General features: G+C 36.0%; 1 protein-coding gene across 1 annotated transcript in view; it reads left to right on the top strand.

Moving 5' to 3' along the window:
* LOC104628587 (aryl hydrocarbon receptor-like) overlaps window positions 1-23,381 on the top strand; it is a 57,271-nt gene that overhangs the window by 20,260 nt on the left and 13,630 nt on the right. The window contains 3 exon segments of the mRNA XM_010297226.1: window positions 15,046-15,161; window positions 18,873-18,962; window positions 20,775-20,898. Coding sequence (XP_010295528.1) covers window positions 15,129-15,161; window positions 18,873-18,962; window positions 20,775-20,898 — 247 coding nt within the window. The 5' untranslated portion in view covers window positions 15,046-15,128.

Here is a 23,381-nt window from a genome sequence, read left to right as displayed (position 1 = left end):
TCTATATTAATTCAGTATACTCACTGTTAAATGACTTCTGATTTCTCTAACTTATTTGATCTAGAGTCCTTTCAAAACTGAGTTTTCTGGACTAGGTAATGCATTTGCCGTAAAGCAGCCATCCCATGAAAAACCTTAATGGCCCTTTCAGTGGGAACTAGATCAGGGATTGAGATCTTGTTCTCTGTGGTCAGTGCCCCAGCTGGGAACCTGCTTTCTGATTTTAACTTCCAGGTTTGGGAAACTTTTTTATTCTTTTCTATGTGATAGAAAATTTTCATCAGGAAAAGTAGGTATTACCTGTAGCCCAGGTAGCTGGGCTGACTCCTGCAGTAAAAGGAAGGGGTGGGAACCACCTGTTGTAGAGCAGGGGATGGAACCTGGGTGTAGCGTATCCTGATGCTGTAAAAATGGGCAACGTAATTTGCTCCAGATATATAAAAAAAATTTGGTGGCTACCAGCTGTCAGAAGAACCTGGGTTTATGCCATATGGGGGTGAGTCAGGAGAACACCTAATTTCCAGACTGTGCTTGGGGTCTGGGTGAAGTGGGTACCAAGCCATTCTTTTCCATCAAGAGGGAGGTATGTTGGCTGTATATGGTGGGGCTTACAGTGAAACTTGGGAAACTGAACTACATATGTTAGATTGTGAAGTTTCTAAATAGTATATTGGGTATGGAAATTCAAATTTCATTTATCAGGTCCTTTATATGGATCTGGTCCTCTGGAGTTGAGTTGTATGGTACTCTGGCCTATAGCCATATCAATCTCTGTTACAACTGGCCATGTTAAAACAGCATTTCCTATTATGTAACTGTTTTTAGAAGTCTGGGAGCCAGACAATAGCTGTGTTCAAACCGCCTTCTAAATGTTAAGGATGTTTTTCGCTTCAGTAGTTACAGTTAATAAATACTGAAGAAAAGTAGTTCTATGAATTGTAGTTGTTCTTGCTTCAGCTTTTCTGGTGGGACTTAAATACAGTGATGGGGCTTGCTCATCAAGTTGGACTAGTTGTCTTTTCTTCCTTCTGAAGGTTTTGGTGAAGTCTCCTGAAGCAATCTTGGAGATAGCGCTGGATGATCTGTTCCCATACCACGTGGTTACCTCATTTATCAAATTCAGTTTAAAACAACTGAGATTCTCTAGAAGATCTGAGAAAGAGAGATGTCATTCAGTTCATAAAATCGTTAGGGTCTTACAAATATAATTGGAACAGGTGCAGAAAAGGCCTGGAGAGCGTATGTTACAGCAGATGACTCTGAGTTTGTCACGTTTAGCCTTCATTTTGCTACACTAGGGGTTATGATTGCTGTCTCTGAATATACCAGATGGGGTAACACTGAGAAGGGAGAAGAGCTGTTGAAGTTAATGGGCGGTGTTGTCACAAGAGGACGTAGGAATCGACATGAAAAAATGTGCACTGGAGATTTGAAGGTTTCTAGTAGCAAAATAAGCCATATTAGAATTTCAGGAAAGAAGAAGAGGGACTAAGTGTTCTTAAGATTCAGTTTGATATTTGCTGTGGAGATGTGGTTACTTGGAAGTCCTGCTCAGTCTTAAATTCTTACAGCAGTTACTAGCTGAAAACACTTGTTTGTCTCCTTAAAGACATTGCACCTTCCAGCTTAGCTTTCTAATGCTATTTCAGCTACAGCAACGGTTGCATATCGTTCAAGAAGCATTTCAAGAGGAAATAGTAATTACTTACACACTTTCAAATATCACAGTTTCTTTTGGAATTCCCAAACAAGATAGGGATGTGTGTGAAATGAGTCGGTGAAATTGGCCATTCTTTCTGTGCAGCTAGCAAAGTCTCATATTTTCTGTAAAACTGTGAAACAAAGTTATGTGGAAATGGATGCAAATCCCTTTTACATTGAGGTGTAGAATTCTTAGCTCTGGAGATACAAAATATTGTAACAACACATCATGGGTACCTTATCGGCTCCATGATTGGGCAGCGTCACAACTTGAGAGGTCCCTTGTGTTGTCAGATTCTCACAATAGGTTGTATTTCAAAATAGTTTGAAAACAAACAGAAAACACAGAACACAAACCAACCAAACCCAAACTCTCAAAACCCTCCAACTCCTCCCCTCCCCAATAAAAATAACTCAGCAAGTCCACACAATTCACGTAGCTCTTATAAAGAGTGAAACTACAAGAAGAAACTGAAATCTTGTATTAGAAGTCTGAGATACTATCGCTCATGTTTTGTTTTGTGTGGTTGCCCTCCAGGGCAATCTTCTCAAGGCAGGAGCTTGCTTTGTTTGTGTGTATCAGTGGGCCAATTAAGTGGTGTTGCTTAATGAATGCTGTTTGAGTATCTATCTTGATTTCTGAGGCAGTTTATTAACAGTAATTTCTATCTTGCTTCATGAGGCAAATTATTAGTAATAATTTGATATTGTGACAAAGATAAGTATTGTTTAATTTTGGAATGGAAGGATTGAAAACACAGAGAATCTTACGTAGTTTTTTTGTTTACTGAAAAGCTGACGCTATGAAAGGGGTGTATCATTTCTGTGTTTAGAGTTATTGGGAATAGTTCCTTAACTGGACTAATTATTTAAGTGATGAGTAAAACTCTAGATTAAATTTTGAATCTTAAAAATATAAAATATGTTCAAACATTTTTTTAAGGCAAAAAAAATGTTCTGTCTATGAGAACAGATGTGTCTGGTAACCCACTAATCGAACTAGTCTTTTGCTTCATCTTTACTGTGGCTGTCTTCACACTTCCCACTCAACTGAGCTGTTACGTTTCTGAAAGACTAGTAAATGAGTTGTCCAGCAGCAAGTGTGTTGGTACTCAGTGTAATATATTAAAATACACCTCAGATATAAATCCCTTTAATATTAGAGTTTATAGAACAAGCTTTGCACAACTGCCACCCATGGTTTGTAGTTTTCCTTTCATCAGAACGCCTGTCTGAAAATGGAGGTGTTCACAGGTTCGCTCATGGACGGACAGGCCTTCTCTGAAACGCATCCCTGTGGGGGAGAGGGTCCTGTTTCCCTTACGTCCCCTCCTTCTAGAATTTAGCCTGTTTGTTCCAGTTACTCTTTGCAGCCTTCCGTGCCTCTTTCTCCTTCCCTCCTCCATAGGACTGAATAAAATACAGTTTTCCATTGTGTTATGGTCTAACCCCTAACCACATAACTTACATAATGCTTGCTGCTGCTAATTCTGCTTTCTGATGCTTGATCAAAAATACAGGCTTCTGTCCTGTGCATCCTCCTAACCACAGTCTTCAGTAAAAGTGTCTGGGATGCAATCCAGTTTAACCTTTTTTTCCCTCCCTTTTCTACACTCTATGTAGAAAGCCATTGAAATTTTTTCCTCGTTTGTTATATTTAGACTACAACTGTTCTTAGATCTTTAATACATAAACGTTACTGATTCAGTGTAACAAACCAAAGTTGTCAGGGAAGATGATATTGAAATACCATGCAAAGCTTCAGACTATGTATTATCTAGTAAGATTTTCATGTAAGGCACTAAATCTCGCCCGGTTAGAGTATCTGACCTTTTAAATCTTTACTGGATTTATCCTTGCGGCGCTGCTGGAGTTAGAGGTTCCTATTCCGCTTTCGTAGCTCAGGAAATGAAGTACGCAGTGGCTGTATGATTTCCACCACATCGCACAGGAAGACTGTGTCAGAACCACAAAACCATCCATCCCCTCAACTTTCATGTGTATTTTTGATAACTTCCTCCTTGTCTTCAGTCTTTCTCTCTCCCCACCCCCACACCTTGCCCCATGTACATGCTGTAGTGTAGCTTATAAGCCTATATTTATTTTAAAAGTACAACAGTGTCTGTTACCATGTGAAAAACACCTAAGCCACAGGTGCTGTACTGTTTATTGCCTTTCTCATTTTTGGTTGCGTAATTCTGCTGTCTTGACTGAAGCCGTGGGGAAAGACAGCTGTCAGTTTTAGAGACTGTTGCAGCTAAACCATCATTCTTTTAGGATATTGTAACTATGAAGGTTGTGACGTTTCTCCAGAACGAGCAGTGGAAACCCAACGTCTCGTCCAAGTTCTGGCTCAGGAAGTTGCTATACGTTTAGCCCACCAGGAGTAAACTCCTGAGGTAAGATCTCATTCCTGTCCTGGTTACCTGCTGCTACCTATTCAGCTTTCGTTAGGGGAGAGAGGTTAAGGTTCCTTTCGTTTAAGAGGCTTTCTGCTGGTATAAAAAGAATACCGGGGAGAGCTGGAGCTTTTTAGTAGAGGCTTTCCCATATTTCAGGTGCTAGAAAGAAGGGGTTTATGGATTTGTTCTTCCTCCTGTTTAGTATCTACTCATGTAGCTACGCACTTAGCAGAACAATGGATTGCCAGTACAACAAACTATTAAAATATATCTCCTAGTTTTATTATAAATGAGTTTAATGATTGAAATTTGCAGTACAGTAAATACGTAACTTTACACGCAGTAAAACGGCAAGTAAATTACTGACTTGTTTGTTCACCTTTGTGTAACTTTAAGACACAAAGACACTTTAAGTTGCTGATATGCATTTGTATGAATTTTTTTACTGATATACCATTTAATAAAATTATTTAAATGACAAAAATGACAAAGTTAAATAAAAGTATTATTCCATAGAAGATACGTATTCAAATACATACTGTGTTCAAGTATAACATCAAAATCAGAATGAAGAAAGGGAAATTAAAAAATCAAAATCAGAATGAAGAAAGGGAAATTAAAGTATTATGTTACAGTATTCCAGGATAACGTGGTTTATCAACAAAAGGTGTACAGAAGCTTTTTGAAATGTGTTGAACTGTTTTCTGGCTTTGTTTGTTGTTGGTAAATTTTACCAAGCAGCAATATTATATTTAAAAAAAAATTTTTTTTTTGCAGTAGAACAGTAAACTCATTTGCTGTCTTGTGGATCAAAGATTATTCATAAATGTAATTTCTGGGAAATTCGCGGCTTCCTTTGAATGCTGGCCAGTGAAATTTGATTGAAGTTTAGATAGAAAAAAAGCTGACACTCCTGCCAAGTTTTTGTCCGTCTTATGATTTGTAAGTCTGAACATTGGAAACGTATCCTTGCCATAGACCTGGAAATTAAGTAGCACTGGTCTGAGCTCACAGACATGTCAATTTTGAAAGGGCAAGCAACAGACTTCCTTATACAAAAACCAGCTTTTGTGCTAAATTATTTAAACGTAGTATTTGATCACAGATAAATGGAAAATAATATTTTGCACTTTGTAACTTGTGCACTTTTCTTTGTATAGTGGGGGAAACCCAATATAATTTTTAAAATTAGGTGGGTTTCGTTGGGTGAATCTGAAATATCACACATTCAAAAACCATGGTACTTGGCATTGAGAAAAATATTGTGTACTGTTTTTATTCCTTATGTATATTTGCTATATATTGATTGTGATGAAGAGAATACTTTAGACTCCTGTGTAAGTTCAAGAAATGTGTACCGCTTCTCTGCTTTTCTATTGTTGAGTGTAAAATATGTGTGAAGACACGTCTGAAGTGTAAGTACAGTGGGCCCTGTAAGGGGCCTTACAAAACCTCTTTTGGTTTGTAAGTCTTTTTTTCATCCATAGTCTGTGAAACATTCAAGGATGATTCTTAATAGAACCGTAATATAAAAGTTCTTTATCTTTATACCAAAAGTATAAATAGTTCTCTTTAGTCTAGCAAACAAATACAGCTTTATTAAGTAAAGCTTTATTATAGTAGTTGCTTTGACGGCAACACCTAAAGGCTCCTGGTACTTTCTGTTGAAACCTTCTGTATTAAGGCACTTTAAACCTTCAGAATCATCCACTTTTAAAGACGAAAATTTCCTTTTTCTGTTTTCTCTCTAGCCAGAGTGTTTTGGGGAAAATCATACATTTTCTCTTCAATTAAAGAAAATTTCTTATATACTTGAACATCCTCATAGCTGGGTAGACTTGTGCTCTCTCTGCTGTGTCTGTATAGCTGATGAGTTTGCATTTTACTTGGTTAAACTAGAAACTACTGGATTACTGAAAATTGAGGAGTGCACACATGCAGAACTTGTGTTCAATGCAGGTCTGTGGAACTGAGAGACTCTGGTTTGAGTCACTGGAACAAAATCTGCATTGCAAATGAGATGCACGCCTGGAAATTCTGGATTTCTGGACTTGTACACATCGATAGGCAATCTGTATCTGTACAGAAGTTAGGTTATTGACTCTGAAAAGCTCAGGAAATTCCCGGAGCCTGACCACTTACTTTTTACCCTTGTTCTTTTCTCCTTTTTTAATTAGTGGAAAAAAAATTTTTTTCAGGCTTTTTTTTTCCTTTTCTTTCAATCTCTCTTGTTAAAACTTGTTCTGGTAAAGATGTTCCTCCTTCTCAGTCTCTCTTTCTTCCTTCACCAGCCATAACCTGCTAATATTTCTTTCAAAGTATTCACGGTGGTATCCTCTTGTGATAGCTGCTTCATGGTGTTTTCTGTCTCTTGAAGCATGAATAATTTCTCTGAGGCCAAATCAAGAAATACCTGTCTTCCATGGCTCTTAGATTCTTTCAATTGCTTTTCTTAAATATGTAGACATGTTTATATGTCTCAACATTAGCTGAAAATATGCTCATGAATCAAAGCACCATGTCCTCTGAGGTTGAGGGTTGGTTGTTACTGATTTTTTAACCTTTGTGTTTTGTTGTGGAAAGTGCAAAATATAGGCAGGTCCTGCATATGTTTTATTGGTATTTTTCTGCTTTAAATGTAGAATATATTCTTCAAAAGCAATTCCAGTATTGTCATAATTTGGCACATTCAGTCATTCACATGCTTAAGCGGAAAAAGGTATCCTTTGTTACTAGTCACTCCCAAACGTACAATTTCACCCTCGTTTTGCTTAAGTTTACAAAATCTGGTTATTCAACTTCCATGACTAGTTATGTAAATTGTTTTCTGGATATATTGCTCTGGGCTGTGTCAGAATAGTGATGTGAGTTTTTTTAGATTTTTTTATTAATGTATTTATGTTTTAGTGTTTTGATACTAATGGAAAATACGTGTTGTTATACATCAATCCATCCATCCAGAGCTTACTGTAGTTTACAATCTGTATTGTAAATTGCAACAGAGCTTATAAGGAAGACTGCCCTTAAATTGTTTGCTCTCCAGACATGTAAGAAATAAAATGCATATCACAACTTTCAGATGTAATTGATAATACATGGCACAATAATTGGAGGCCAAGGTATTGGAATTAGAAAATCAAAATATGGAACTCTTCAATATTAAAAACTTGTCAGTATTGAAAACAAAGATGTGTCAAAAATGTTATCATGTGGAAACTGAGTGCATGAGAGCAAGAGTCACCTGACCAAATAAATGACAAAATCTTGCTAAATTGGTGGAATAATTATAAAATTAATTTACTTGAATTTCTGTGAACAAAGATGGTATGTCTACCATATATTGCCTTTTTTTTTTTAGTACTTCAGTGTAAATACTTTGTACTTTGGGATAGGAAGTGCAAAACTTAGGTATGCAAAATATGGTGAAAACTTTTTTCGATCTATGTAACATGTTTTACTTGTACATGCAGCCTACAGAGAAGTCTGTTACCTTTTTGCGTTTCGTAACTAGAACTTTAGAGACAACAGTTACGATAATGCTGAATTGTGTTTCTTGTATCTTGTATCTCTAAGTGCAGAGTAATCCTTAGCAAGTTTTATTAATGAAATGTACAGGTTATGCTATCGAGTAGAAGTATTACAAAAAATGCAATCAATGCATGTTTTATAATTGTATTTTTTTCTTTGTGTTACTTAATAACTTTCATTAACTTTTTTCCCTTTATAGTCTCAGAGGTAACAGGTGCAAAATGTTTCCTATGATGTTAATGGAGATAGCTAAGTTTACATATAGATACATGGATATATATATAGTATTTTCTCCCATTTAAAATGGATCTTTTGCCAGTATAAACAGTTCAGTGTATGTTAATGATTTAGGCAAGAGTTTAATATTAAACTCTCTTTTTCTCAGTAGTGCCCTCCTTGTCTTGTTTTGGCTGGTGAACTTCGTGTTGGAGGTTAGCATTTGTTGCTGAAGCGAGTAAGACCACCCCCCTCATGAGAACTGTTGTTTTTTAAAGTAATCTAGAACAGACTAGTTGAATTTATAATTCTACTGAAAAGGTTATGAAACAGTCTAAACTGGCTCTGACTACAAACTTTGACCTGTTTGGCCAAATTGTGGGAACTGTGCCAAAATTTGATATAAAGCAGTTCTGGGAAGCTCTTTAAGATTAAATTCCAGGACTGCATGGCTGATGTGCTAGGGATATACTTGTGATATTATGCAAGTGTTACTTCAGTACGGTTTTAGGCTTGAACAGATCATTCACCTAAAAGTAAAAATTATCTCCAGCCTGATTTAAGTAATTTGTTGCATCTCAATGTAATTTTAAAAAGCCCAGTTAAAATTTGGCATCTTGATATTCCTTTCTCTGCATGTCTCTGCAGTGAGCTACCCTGGCTCCTAAAAACTTTTTGCAGTGCTTTTTCTTTGGAGAAGAAAAGGTAGGAAAGAGAAAAGGTTGTAACCCCAGAGTATCTTTGTATGGTTCCCATGAAGCTTTTCAGGCAGCAATCGCTGAATCAGTTTGTATTCAGCACTCTTAATAACATGTGGCTGGTTTAGGCAAATTTTGAGATGGAAAGTCTGTTTAATAGTACATTTCTTCACTCCTTTAATGATAATAATGAGACATTTGTTGTGGGAATGCTCAAGTTTCAGTTGAGAATCATCTCTCCAGCCTCCACTGCTAAGCACCAGCAAATACGGTATATTTTCTTCATTTATGTTAGAAAAACTTCTTTATTCACTCAACATAGGAAAAAATTACCTGTTTGTTTGTTTGTTTTGTTCCTTCTGATGCTTTGCAAAAATGCACTTTATTTTTTTCCAAATTAAGTAGTTTCTAGATTTGAGAAAAACCATATGGTAGAACTTGGTTTGTCTGAGTTGAGTCTTGCCAGTGTCCTGATATACAGTGCTAGGGATGCTCATCTCTTGTTCTATGGCCAGACTGAATATTCTATAAGACAGTAGTCACATGCAGGTTGAAGGCAGTTTTATTAGATTTCATTTTTACTGATATTCCTTTTTGCATATTTCTCCAAATATTGTAGATGCGTCATTTCTTTCATGGAAAGGGGAACTGGAATGGTTTTTGAATGCCTATCTGTATTACTTTAAGAAATTTAACTACCAATATTATTTTATTAAAGTAATAGTAAAGTAGACAAGTATTTGTGTGTTAAATCGGGCTTCTACATGAATTCCTGTCAGTTGGCTAGGTAGTTGCTGGCATATACCTTAGGCTGAATTATTTCCATCTCCAGTTACTTTATTCTTCGCAACAATTAGTACAGGTAGTGCCCTCTCAAGTATGTCAGTAGAGTGTATTTGCGCTCTGTGACAATTTTGTGCTTCTCCGGTGGTGTAACTTCTCTGAATTATTTCCATCTCCAGTTACTTTATTCACTTTGCAATAATTAGTACAGGTAGTGCCCTCTCAAGTATGTCAGTAGAGTGTATTTGCGCTCTGTGACAATTTTGTGCTTCTCCGGTGGTGTAACTTCTGGTAAACCGTAAGCAATCTGCTGAATCTGGTAGCTACAGGTGGCCATTGATTTTGTAAGCTGAACTGGAGTAAATAGTAGAGATGGGACTTCAAAGCAGCTGGCCCTCAAGGGAGGAAATGATGGCAAAGGTTCTTTGTGACAACAGGAGTGACAGCCTGGAAGGAAGACGACACCAGTTGTTGTGGGTTGCAGTGGGGGAAAGCATATCTACCAAATAGAAACCCTAGAGATCAAGTGTGTGAAGCTGAGAGGCGTTTTCCACCCTGGTCTAGGGCCTCTCTTGGAGGACAGCATAGGCATTAAATGAGATGGTGGATACCTCTTCATTTTTTAAAAATAATTTTCCTTGTATTCTTTATTATCTTTGTTGTTAGGAGTAAAGGTTATTGCACTACAGAAAATCTGTTAGTTTGTTGATTGCTGCTCACAGGTAGTGAGGGAAGGACTTGAAGGTTTTGTTTCCAACTGGATCCACTGGGTAATCACAGTTGATGTCAAGTGGGTCTTAGTTCAGGGACCTAGTTTGAAGAGAGGAAGAATCTGAGAATTTTCTCCCATAAAAGGTGAAAACGATAGGTCTAATATTGAGGGGAAATGCATCATAAAAGGCCAGTTAGGACCTAAATGTGTTGCTATTCCTACAACTCCAGCAGCTGCAAAGCGTACTGATTCTCTGCATAATAACAAAGAGAATAATTTCTGAGTATCTCAACAAATAGTTCATTAAATTAATCTATTATGTACTATCAGTTGATTCAGCACACTGCTTGTAACTCATGCAGGTTAGGATATATCCCAAGCACTTTCTCATACTGAATATTTTTCCCTGGAAAGAAGGAAGACTGCTTAATACCTGCTATCCGTAGGTATTGAAAATATTTTCTTAATGAATGCTTCTATGGGTTTAAAATTAAAGATGGCCTTTGGTAGTAGTTAGAAATCAGTTGCTTGAATTCTGTTCCAGACCTGAAGAAGCAGTTATATGTCAGATCTATTTTTTGTCCATATATATTGCTAATCTAATGAAGTACACTATATGATATTATATATATATCATATATACTCATCACCTGAATGTAATAGAACCAGAGATAAGGAGATAGTAAACGCTGATGTTACCATTGTTGTTTAATTTGTCTTCTTAGATACAATATAAAACTGACTAGCTCTTTACATTTGCTGGTTTGGGTGCTAAAGCATTTCACAAATGTAAAACAAATGTACCAGAAACTATAATGTTGTTCTGTATCTAGAAAACCTATTAAAGGTCACTGTCCAGTTTTGTTGTCTTTTGGATTTAGCTTTTACTTCAAATCAGGAAAGTCCAGGCAATGGGAAATGATGCTTGTTGCTGGTCATGGGCTTAAGTGACAATCATTAACCTACTTGGAAAGCATGTGCTTACAATCTAGGCCCCTTGCTAACACTGTGTAGCAAAAATCTTTTTTTTTTTTTTTACAGGTATAAACAACTGTGCTTTATATTTTTTTTTGCTTTAACGTTATTCATGGGAAGTTCTGAGAAGTAATTTGATTGTATCTTTCATGTCTTTTAGAGTATGTATAGAGATTTTTTTTTTCTCTGTTTACTCTATAGGAGTATTCATGTTTTAATTTCCCATGGCTGAAAATTAAGAGGGGATGGGCTGACATGTTGTACTTAATTCAGACATTCAAAGCAATGAACTCTTGGGATTATTTCATCTGACTACATGAGTAACATAGACCATGAGAAGTAGCAGAATATATGGTTGATTTTAAACTAGGTGATGCTGACTGTAGTATTACCTTTGGCTGAGTTACCCTTTTTAGCTTTAGTTCTCCTTATCTTCTGTTACTCTAGTGGGTATTTCTGAGGCCGCAGCATTGTGCGCTGTGGCTAAGTCTCTTTGGAATTACTGCTTTGCAAGGTGGCCCTCCCATACCATAAGGCCGGTTGTTGTTGGGATCTGGTAGCCTTCAGTTTGACTGTATTGAACCACATATTGCAAGTCTGCATCGAGGTAGCCAGGGTTGCTCAGTGTCAGTGTTGTCTGTGGTATGCTCATTGTATTTGCGTCAACCTAAAGTCTTACTGGCAATTTTTTTTTGATGCTTGCTTGAAGAGTATTGTTAAAGATTAATCACACAGGGCTGGTAATTGGCATACCTTAATTATATTGACATTGTAAACTTTACAAGTTACATTTATAATTTCTTTAATGAAATGTTATACTTAGTTTAAATGTGGACTTTTTTTTAAATGTACTTCTTTTAAATATTTATTATGCAAAGTTCTGTGTCATCCATCATCCATTCTATTGTTTTGTCTCTCCAGTAGGATATTCCACAAGCTGATTTTAAAATCTTGTATAAAATTTATCAAGTCTTATTGATCTAATATCCATATCCAGTCACTTCTGTTTAGTTCTGTTGGACTAAAAGGACTTTCACTGTGAAATGTGAATATGTCACTTGTTATTTTCAGAAATATTAAATAGAAATATTTGGTCATCTTTCCTGGTTTTTTTCTACATTATTATTTTTGTTTTTCTCACTTCCACCTAGCAACAAACCAGTTCTGTTGCTGTGGCTTTTATGTGCTTCTATCCAATTTGACTTTTGATTTTTGTGAAATTGGCCTTTTCTAGTGCCAGCTAAAAAAAATTAGTGTTTTTTTTAATAAATGCAATTTAGTTTTTATGAAATCAAGGGAAGACCACACCTACCTAAGCAATATCTGTGCTTTAATTTTGATTCTCCTTTATTAATTACTTGTTATTCTTAGAAATATTAAATAGAAATATTTGGTCATCTTTCCTGGTTTTTTTCTACATTATTATTTTTGTTTTTCTCACTTCCACCTAGCAACAAACCAGTTCTGTTGCTGTGGCTTTTATGTGCTTCTATCCAATTTGACTTTTGATTTTTGTGAAATTGGCCTTTTCTAGTGCCAGTTTTAGTGTTTTTTTTAATAAATGCAATTTAGTTTTTATGAAATCAAGGGAAGACCACACCTACCTAAGCAATATCTGTGCTTTAATTTTGATTCCCCTTTATTAATTGAGAAGAGGCATGACAAAAGTTTTCCTTTCCATAGATGGAACAGTTAACCTTTTTCCAACTTAGTCTTTAAGAGCGTGTGGGTGTTCTAGACCTGTCACTTAGTGATGCATCTCCAAAGTCGCAGAATGTGAGGTCCCCTCTAAGTGCGATCTTTTCACTCTATGGGTGTCGAGGAAGAAACTCCAGTGACTGGGTGGCTTGTAGCAGGCACTAGCAGGCCTGTGATTTATCTGCCAGAACAAGGTAAACTTGGGTTTGTGTTTCTTCAGTTGTACACACACAATGATGTATACAGCTGTAATTTCCACTGTATCTTCCTTTTTTTTTTTTTACCCCAGATGGTCAGCAATTTTCCATCTGTCTCAGTTTACAACTGCTTGATTTCATCCACATTCTGATGTCTGCAAAAGGTGTAGGTTCCAGTTCAGCAAAATGTGTAATTTCATGTGTACCTATATGCCCGCTTTGAAAGTTAGGAGGAATATAGCCGTACCAGTGTGTAGGCTGCGTTTGAGCTCTAGAGCTCTGTTACTTGATAGATGTAGAGCAGAACATCATTCACTAGTCAGCCATCTGTAATTCCTCCCCCTCATTTGTTATTTGCACATTGTAAAATAAAAAAAACACACCTGTATATAGTTGTATATGGTATCTTTATGTATCTTTATGATACTTTATGTACCTTTACTTGCAACTTCCAAAGCTAAATGTGGGCTTTCTCAATAATAATACACTATAAATTAAAAGGATAAGGAATTTTATTCTACTGCCAGTGGACTTCAGGGTTTTTTAGTGAATGTTCTAGATATCCATTTAAAATAATGCTTAGAGGAAAAAAAATATTGCTACATCTTCCACTCATCTTCACACTTGAATTTACAATGAATTTGCAATTGCAACTCTGTGTGGCCTATTACAGGACTTTTTGACTATTGGTTAGGAAGAAGAGAATTAAGGTTTTAATTTCAAAGCAAACCCTGTGATAAATTCCTGACTGATTAATCACTTAATGTCTTTTTAGAACATGTTTTTCCTCTGCGGTGCCTTTGAGGGATATTTTAATGAAAACTGTCTGACTTGAAAGTTGTTAGCTGCAGTGATAGCTTAAAACGTGAAAGGCATAATTTATCTTTTAGGTAATATATACTTAGTGTAAAATATCAGTCAGCCTAGTTGAAAAGTGAGTGAACAGGAGTTCTTTAAGATTCTTGACTAAAGTTCTGAGCAGCTGCAAAATGAAGGTTTTCAGCAGGTTGAAAAATAATTTGGAATTTAGGGTGAATATCTCAGTGTTGTGTTGGTATTTTACTGAAGTGCAGTTGCTTTTATAAATTTCCCTTGCTCTGCAGTTTAGAAATTTTGGGGTTGAGGGTGGGTGTGTGGTGTTTAGTTTTACGGTAAAGCTTTAAGGAACAATTTATTCAAGTAATTTTAAGCTGTTTAGACACTACAGACCCACTCAGACTAATTTCAGATTTGGAGGCTTTTTTCTGTTTAGAACTATGTGGAAAGTAAATAAATTCTGAGTTATGAACAATCTTTGAGTATCTAGTTTCACTTGACAGCATCCTGTTTATTAGAAGACACAGTGCAGAGATGGGAGGTAATGTGTCTTTCAGGTACTTTGTAGCAATTTGGTCTGATTCTTCATCCCTTATTCATTGAGGATTTTTTTTTCTTTCAATTGGATATATTTGTGACCTGAATAATGATGATTCATAGTTACAGTATTTTATTGGATATTGGGAAGTTTGCTTAATGGTTTAAATGGTTAAAATTTAACGATGGCAGAAGAAAAAAAGCCTTTTTGTTTGAAATAGCCCTCTTTGTTTTCTATAACGTGTAATAGGCATTTAGGGTGCCTGTGTCTTTTCTTCCTTTCTCTGAAGGGAGCTTTAGGTCTAGAGCAGGCTTATATCTGAGGTACCATAGTTTGTTGTCTGAAATTGGATGGGCTAAGAATAAGTGTAACTTATCATACATCAAACCAGAGTTGTTATTGGGTTATAGGAGGTGGTTGTATGAAAACAAAAATGTCCTTTATTAAAAAGAGTTGCAAACTAACAAGTAAGCCTTATAGTAAAGAGAAGGAGAATAAAAAAAAAAAAAAGAATAAAATAATGAGATTTGGATTGAGTTCAGTAATACTGATTCTGTTGTGAAAGTATTAGAATTTACAAAGGAGATGGGATGACAAATTTGGGGTTTATCTCTAATGTAAAGGAAAAAGTCTGACATTGAAACAGAAATTTTTCATTAGCTTGGCTTCATAAGCATTTTAAAGAATATAATTATTTTCTTACACAAAATAGCACATTATCACATAAATTTCTAGTGAGCCTTTCAAAGATTGCTCAAATTTTTTCTTTCTTTTTTTCTAGTTGCATTAAAATCTTCTAACTCTACAAGACCAGAAAGAAATGGCATCCAGGAAAACTGTAGAACAGGAAAACGTGGAGAAGGGATGCAGATCCTGGAAGGAGAACTCTTGCTGCAGGTATATTTTGCAGTGGATGTATCATACAAAGATTTACATTGAAGGAAAAAAAAGTTGTTATATTGTACTTAACATACCAGTTATTCACTGATGAGATTGGAAAATGAAGTTTTCTTATTGTCACATTCTTTCCTCATTTTCTTTAGGTTTATATTATACAGCTCTTGCACTACTGGTCATAGTAATGACTTTGAAGAGCAGGCGTTAGACTTACAGGGTCCTCGTAACTCTTTCTCAGTAATTTCTTAGAATTGTGTTTTACCATCTCTTTGCATCTATTGTTAATAAAGATACTGATATAAAGAAACATTCTTCATAAAGGTCAGATAGGTTAGTTATCTACTGTAAATTTGGTGACTGTCTAAAAAAACAATTTCTCTTTAAAAGAACATTGGGCTTGCTGGAATATCTTCCTTTCTCAGTGGGTTGAAAGAACCCAGAGTTCATAGTATAGGTTCAGGACAAATTTTAAAATACTTTCAATAACTTTTAGCAATATGAACTACTGGAAAATATTAAAAATAGGGGTTCTTTTAAAATATATTGTCTGGTTTATGGTCTGTTTTAATGTCTTAGAGTGTCAAAGCATATGAAATATAACAATATATTACTATGACCAGATTAAACTCAAAAAATCACTAATATAAATATTCCAATGTTCTAATTAGTTTCACAAAATAGATTTTACTGTGACCTGCAGCTGCATTTGAAATACGTTGATAATCTATCTTGTACACAGGTTTCTCACTGATTTATCAGAAATGTCAAATCATTAGGTCAGAGCCAATGTTTTGCTTAGAACAAAATTAATTTAACTGTTCAAAGGGTAGAAATGAAAACGGGTTCTGAGAGTCCCACAAAACAATTACTGTAAACTAATGCTAGTGGAAAATTGTTTCCTAACCAACTGAAAAACTAGGGCACATATGTAGTTTTCTAACCTTAATAAAGTATGACAAAGAACCATTATGGAGTTACTGCAGGTGAACAGCTTTCTTTTAAATGCAAATTATCAAAAAAGATACAGTATATGACTTATATTGGAGGCATCTATTTGATGTGAAACTTGGTTATTCGTTGACTTATAAATGGAAGTTACATGATTAAACTGCTATAGGAAACTTCTTTCCAATATGAAAATGAAATAGATGATATATTTGTTACTGTAAATTCTGACCTCTTGAGAAGTAAATGAACTGAATTTCTAACTGAATTTCTTTGTAAATATTTCATATATTAAAAAAAAAAGAGAATGACTGTACAGATACTTTTTTTAATATATGAAATATTTACAAAGAAAGAGAATGACTGTACAGATAGGGTTTTCTTAGGGAATGCAAGAAATCATAAGTGATGAAAGTGGGAATTTTCTAGAAGATACTGAGCTTCAGGAAGATGTAAACACTGGTAACAACCTTCCTTTCTGCCTAAGCTTAGAAGTCTTTTGTGTCACACAGGTTTCCATAAACTATAAATTTTATTCTCTCTCTGTTTTTTCCAAAGGTGGTATAAATATGCACCATGTTGTTTATATTTGGTTTTATTTGTTCATCAAATATTTTTTCTTGTTTCATAACAAGCAGAAAATTGTGACATCTTTAATTTTCAATGTAGAAACTGTCTTACCAATTCAATATATTGTGGAAATAGAGATGAAATAGATAGATGTGCCTTTCTTAAAATTAAGCTATAGTTCCTTTTTAAAAAATTATTTAAATTACTTCAAAGTCTTATTTTTAGATACATAATCTAGTATAGTCTAAGCAAGTTTATCATACAAAGTGCAAGTCAAATGTCAGCTTCTAATAAACTTTTAAAACATCTTAATTCGCACCAGTAATGAACAGTTTTGTAATTGCATTTGTATTAGGAATATTGAGAGTATTTTTGTAGAAGCACAAGTATTATTTCCAGTGCTCCAGCACGATAAACTCACTGAGAAATTTCATTATGCCTTTAAAGGTAATAATTTTAGCTTTGCATTATATACACTGGATACCTCCATGTTTTAAGGAACTTCCAGTAATTTGTTGCAGTAGGCATTGGGCAAAAAAACTTGTATTTTACAGAATTTCTGGCCCTACAGATGGCATCTGATTTCTGCAGTAACAATTCTGCTTCAAAACGAACTGCATACCAGACCCACCGTAAAATGTGATTGAATTCCAGGTAGAGGAGCTGTTCACGTTTCATAGACTGGACAAAAAAGAACCTTTCTGTGGCTTTGTATGAAACAGAGCAGAATAACTGATTTTAACATGTAGGCCAGAATTAGACACTGCAGCTCTCAGAAGTTTTATATCAACCACTTGAGGTGAAATGCTCTGCAGAACAGGTTGGCAGAGGACACAAGCGCCTACCACTGTGGCATCCTGCTCTGTTGGAATTAGTATGAACTTCATCAAAACCGAGGGTTTTACGTAACTACTCAAGATTTCTTGGATTGGCTGCACTATTTAACTTAGATTATTAGTAGTTTTCTTTAATCTCTTACTTTTTTGAGATAAAGTTCACTAAATTTATGTAAGGAGGTTTTATAGAGCTCAGAACTGTTTATGAAAATAGATTAAGAAATGTCTACACATTAAATAGGTGGTTCGCAGCATTTTAAGACCAGTCATTTAATCATATCTTTAACCTTGACTTAGACTGCTTTAGTAAAAGAACAAGAAATACTAAAACAGTATCTTTGCAAAATATGGAAAAGCAACTATGGTGGTTACCATAGTGTGGGACTATGGGGGTTAATATTTGTGGAAGAATGATGTTGTTTCATAATAAAAGTATATTGTGGTGGTATTAAAGAAAGATACAGGATATCCTTCACTTTACATTTTCTATTAGTTACAATAATTTTGCATAAGAAACTGGTTTTAAAAATGCTGGCCAAATTTGACTTTGAATGCAGCTGAGGAAATTAAGTGGCACAATATACTTAATCCAGTCCCTCGAGACAGCCTTTTGTTAAATCTTGACTGAAATCCATAGAAGTACATCAGCACCTTTCAGATGAGCTGCCAAGTCACAAATGTACTGTTTGCTATCACAACAATTGCCATGAACCATATTGATTGAGAGTTCAGATAAATGCCCTTTGCGTGACTTTGAGTGAGGAGCCGCTTAGTCTGCTGCTTCATGAGGGGGGAAATCTCTTCAAAAACATTGTTTACTTGCAACAAGTCCACTTGTGTCGAGGTTTTCTATTTTAAGCAAGCTGTAAAATGTTTTTTTGGACTGTATAGGGGATCTTGATTGCTTGATTTCCTGTACACTTAGGTCTGTCTGTGCTATGAATAGAAGAAATTTTGGGAATGGGTTTGTGACATGGCTCCCGTTTGTGCTGCGGGCAGCTGGGTGTACCGAAGGCTTGAGCTACACAAGCGTTGTGAACTGTGGTTGATATTAGGTAAACTTAGTGTTGTTCATACTGCTGTCTCTCATCTCCTACAATCAAGAGTAATTAAACAGGGTTTGGCTTCTTCCCTGAATTTCCCAAAATAACTTTTTATTTCATTAGGTGCAGTTTTTCATTGCGCCACATATACCGCAGAGATGCAATGAAGAATCCTTCTGTTTATGCTGTTAGATAACGATACATTTTTGCATGCTTCACATTTTATTGGGAGACTAGGGTATAGGTAGACTTACAGCCACAATAATTATCTGGAATTTTGTCTCTGAGGCTGACATGTTGGTGTGTTTCCTCCCCAGGCATTAAATGGTTTTGTATTAGTTGTTACGGCCGATGCTCTGGTTTTCTACGTCTCTTCCACTATCCAAGACTACTTGGGGTTCCAACAAGTAAGTTGGGGTTTTTCCCTCCATTTTTTTTTCTAGAGGTTTTGCTTAATTTCAGAGGGCATCAGTGTTCATATTTAGGGTCTGATAGTTTGTGTAATAAAAGTCTCAGTTAGGTACTTCGTGTTGGATTACTTTGAAACCATGTTACTTTTCTATCAGCTTACACAGCTGAAATGAGACCTCAGGCCAAGCACAACAGGAATATAATTTCCAAAGTTGAATTAGGCAAGATACGAAATTTTCACACTTAATTAGTCTTTACTGGAACAACTGTTTGAAATTTATACTGTGTGTTACCCAGTTTATGATGCTGAGTGAGACATAATTCAATGGGAAGGTAATTATTTTAATAGAAACCTTTCATACAAAATTAACTCCATATGCCTTGGGGTTTTATGTATCAACTGAGTGATTTTTAGTATTTTTAGAACCGTAGTGTTCTCTTGCTAATATTTACCTTATTTACTTATTTATTTCAAAACAAGCATTTGTTATTTACAATTTATGGTGCAGATCATGTATGGCTAACTACTTTGGGCTTACAAGCCAGGTACCAAAGTAGTAAAGACCAAGACCCAGTGGGCATGTGTTGCCTTTCTTAGAGGACTCCTGGGATTAGTTTATGTTAAGATGATAGAAGCTTAGTTATAGTTACCAATTTATAACTTCGAGTTCTGGATGATGATATATTCAGTTGCAGTCTAAAAATGGGAAGAAACTCTGCTTGGTTTGCAATTTTATCTAACTGATAAGAGATTGGGGAATGTTTCTGTAAAAGAAAATATTCCAAACAAAACACTATTATTCCTGGGGTTACAGATTCTTTTGGTCTTGTCGAACGAAAAAAAAGCTTGGAAAAGAAATTGGACATAAAATTTGTATAGTAATGCCAATAAATCAAGTGCATGATACAGAAGTGAAGTCTTCAGTGAAGTGAAGTTACAAAAATTAGCATTTCTGGCAATTTATTCTGGAAAATACTGATTCTTTTATGAAATTCATCAAAGCAAAATTTGAGCTAGGCTTCTGCTTGTGCCAGCTCATCTTAATTTCTTTAGATCTATGTTTTATTTTAAATATTTTCTCTTTATATAATGGCTGGGGTTTTGATCTGTGCAGAAAACAGACAATTTAACTCCTCTCAGTTGACTGAGGCTTTTCTTGAATATTTTGGATGAATTGTTTTCCCCTTAATTTCTTTCAACCACTGATCCTGGCTGTTGTAGCTTTGCCATTTAGATCACATTTCTAACCACAAGAGCTTAATAATTACTTAATAATTAATGCATCCTGAACGAGTGACAAAGCTTTCAGGCAAACAAACCAATGTTCGTAATCTACTTGGCTTAGTTTTGGAGGTTGTTTGGTTCAGAGTCTTTGGCTTCTTTTGTATTCCTGTAGCACCTAGAATGGGTCCGGTCCAAATACCAGCTGGCAAGTACTTTATTTACCAGCATGTAAAATTAAATGATTTAAACAAAACCTAAGCATAACCAATTCCAGGCTTGCTTAGATAAAAGCAGGAAAAGAAATACTTGATATAATGTTGTCTTTTTTCTAAGGTGATTGTTTTTTCTTTATTATTATTATTTCTCATGTTTGCAGTCATGGGTGCGACTGAATTCTTCTCTGTGCTGCTAAAAATTGTTTCATGAAGCTTTGCCATGTGCATGTAAATGTGTGTTTTAATCCCCCAAGCAAAATGGATTTCGCTATATCCATAGTGGTGTTGTCAAACAGACAACTTGTGTCATACTGTCATGTAAGTTTTTTCTTCTCTTTGTTTCCCGCCTTTTTTCTTTTTGTACATAGTCTGATGTTATACATCAGAGTGTATTTGAATTGATTCACACAGAAGACAGACCTGAGTTTCAACGACAGCTACATTGGGCATTAAATCCTGCCCAGTCTGCAGATTCTGGACCAAGTGTACAAGGTGAGAAATGCAGCCAATTTATGTGTTTGCCTGTCTGATTAGTTGGGGTTTTTTATTTGAATATGTAAAAATGTTTAGATTCTTTAACATGAACAAAGGAAGGCACAACATCTTTTAAACTTATTTGAATTTTATGGGTAGGTTTAGCCTACATGTGGGAAATACTTTTTTTTCCACTTTAAATATGCACTACTATTCATAGCACAGCACCGTTAAAACTCTGATTTTGCTTAAATTGGAAGACTTTAATTTGGAGCATAAATGACTGAATGTCTTGCGTGTCTGATCAGTAGTTCTGTAAACAGCAAAGCAGGTAATCCTGCCTGTTTGTGTTGCAAACAGGGCAGTGAGAAGTGGATGGTTTCTTTTAGTGACATAAGAAACAAGGAAGTTTGATTTTTCTGTATTCATCCTCAATTACACAGCTTGTCTTTAATCACTGAGTGAGAAAGCGATTTCTCTGAAGTAATGATCTCTCTTTTACATCTGCTACTCCTGGTTACAGATCTCGACTCCAAATTTATTGGCTTAGAAAGGCCAGCGGACAACTGGGTGCGACAGCTTCTTTAAGCTCTGCAGACTGGTAGATCCATTCCATGTTAAGGATGTGTTAGTTATGATGTTAATATCTGGAATAGTGCCTCCCTGGTTGTGGAGGAGTTTTACTCTTCCACATCTGTCACTGTTATCTGCAGGCTGCCACATAGCCCAGTACTTCTCTTGGGAATAAAAGGGGAAGAGGAATAAAAGATTAAATAGATGAGTCTTTAAGACCAAATCATATGGTTGTTAGAGCATCAGATTGTCACCTGTTATTGACTGATGGTTAAGTGACCTGCTATATCGAGAAACACATTGCTTGCGTATCAGAACAGGGATGTGTTGGTACAGCTAGTTACATGTAATATGGGAAGCATATGGCTGCCTGCTAATAATGACAAATCCGAGACAACTGTAATGCTCCATTTTGTGCAACAGTTCTTACAGATAATTTTTATTAATACAGAAAAAGTCCATATAATTTTTGATAAATCTATCATTCATAAAGCAACTTGATTTAAAACTCTAACAGTTTCCCATTTAATATTTTATAGTGTGGAAATGCCATGATTTGATAGAGAAATAAAAATCAGTAAATGTCTGGCTGACAGCTCAGTATATTTCAATTTTTCATTTAGTGGTCAATATTGTTATATCATCTATGGATCAGTCTACACAATCCAGTTGAAAACATGCTACAGAACTAGTTAATATTACAATTTCGTATAGCAAACAGCCGCTGGCACTCAGAAACCAGGGGTTTATGTGGTGGCTTACTGTTTGCTTCAGAGAGAAATGCTGTTCTGCAGCGCTTAAGCAGGTGCATATGAATTTACAATTTGAAAATTACGATGCCAGGCTGACTTAGCATCAGGTTTGACTGAATGATGGAAGTGCTGAGCAGGTTTACGAACAATCATTTGATTTGTACATTGTGTTCCTAGCTTACTAGAAACTGCTGATTATTTTGGGGCCTCGAGTAGCATGAGATGTTTGGACGCTCAGGCTTTTTAAACTGAATTGGGATTTATAACAAAGGATAATGCTATAATCATAAAGATCCTCCCCGTTTTTGCTAATTTAATCCATTTCCTTTTTAATACATTCAACTCGCATTATGTAGATATTTATAGAAATATTATAATTGTGCTCAGGCTTAAGCACAGATTCCAGCCTGAGTCTGGGAACTAATTCTGCTTCAGTTAGCCTGGACTGGTTGTTTCTCACGCAGTACTCTGGTATGCCCCTAGACGGCTGGTCTCCTCGGCTGTTTACTGTGTTTCCCAGACACTCCTCCCAGCCCTGTCATGTTCCCAGAGAAGTTTGCAAAATTCTGATTTTTTTTTCAGTCCCAAATATCCGTTTTGCAGCCTCAACATTGGGTTATCTTTTAAAGTTCACTTGCTACGCAACCACATACAGTCTTGAGCTTAAAGAGAAAGAAAAGGACATCATGCACAGCATGTTCTGCACATCGCTTCGTGGTGTCAGTGAGCTCCAGTGTGAACATCATGAGGGATACTGTAGCGTTAACTGGTAGTTTTGCTCCAGGGATGGCAGACGCTCTGTAAGACTCTTTGCCACCTTACAGTGAATCACTTCTCCAAGATCCTGGCACTAAAATATCTCTGCCTCCTGTCTGCCTGGGGAAGCCCAACCGTATTCCTTTCAGAAATGTAGGAGGCTTGGGCTTGAAGCCCGTTGCCTTCTGTTTTGAGTTCTGTTCCCCTCCTCTCGTGAACTACAGACTGTGTTGCTACTTCCACCAAAGTCTTGTTTGCTCCTGGGAACTGCTCATCTTACTGGGGAAGTTGACAGACACTTGAGAGAACCCAGATGAGACACCTGCATTCAAATTCCAGCTCTGTATTTACCAAAAGAATAACACCGAGTTGCTCCTGTGGCACAAACACTGAAGGGCATGCCTGCCGGTGCCAGGAATG

Source organism: Phaethon lepturus, unplaced genomic scaffold (genome assembly GCF_000687285.1).
Source record: "Phaethon lepturus isolate BGI_N335 unplaced genomic scaffold, ASM68728v1 scaffold12531, whole genome shotgun sequence".
Classification (NCBI taxonomy): Eukaryota; Metazoa; Chordata; class Aves; order Phaethontiformes; family Phaethontidae; genus Phaethon; species Phaethon lepturus.
Note: the sequence above shows the minus strand (reverse complement) of the source record. Positions and strands in the feature narration are given on the sequence as shown.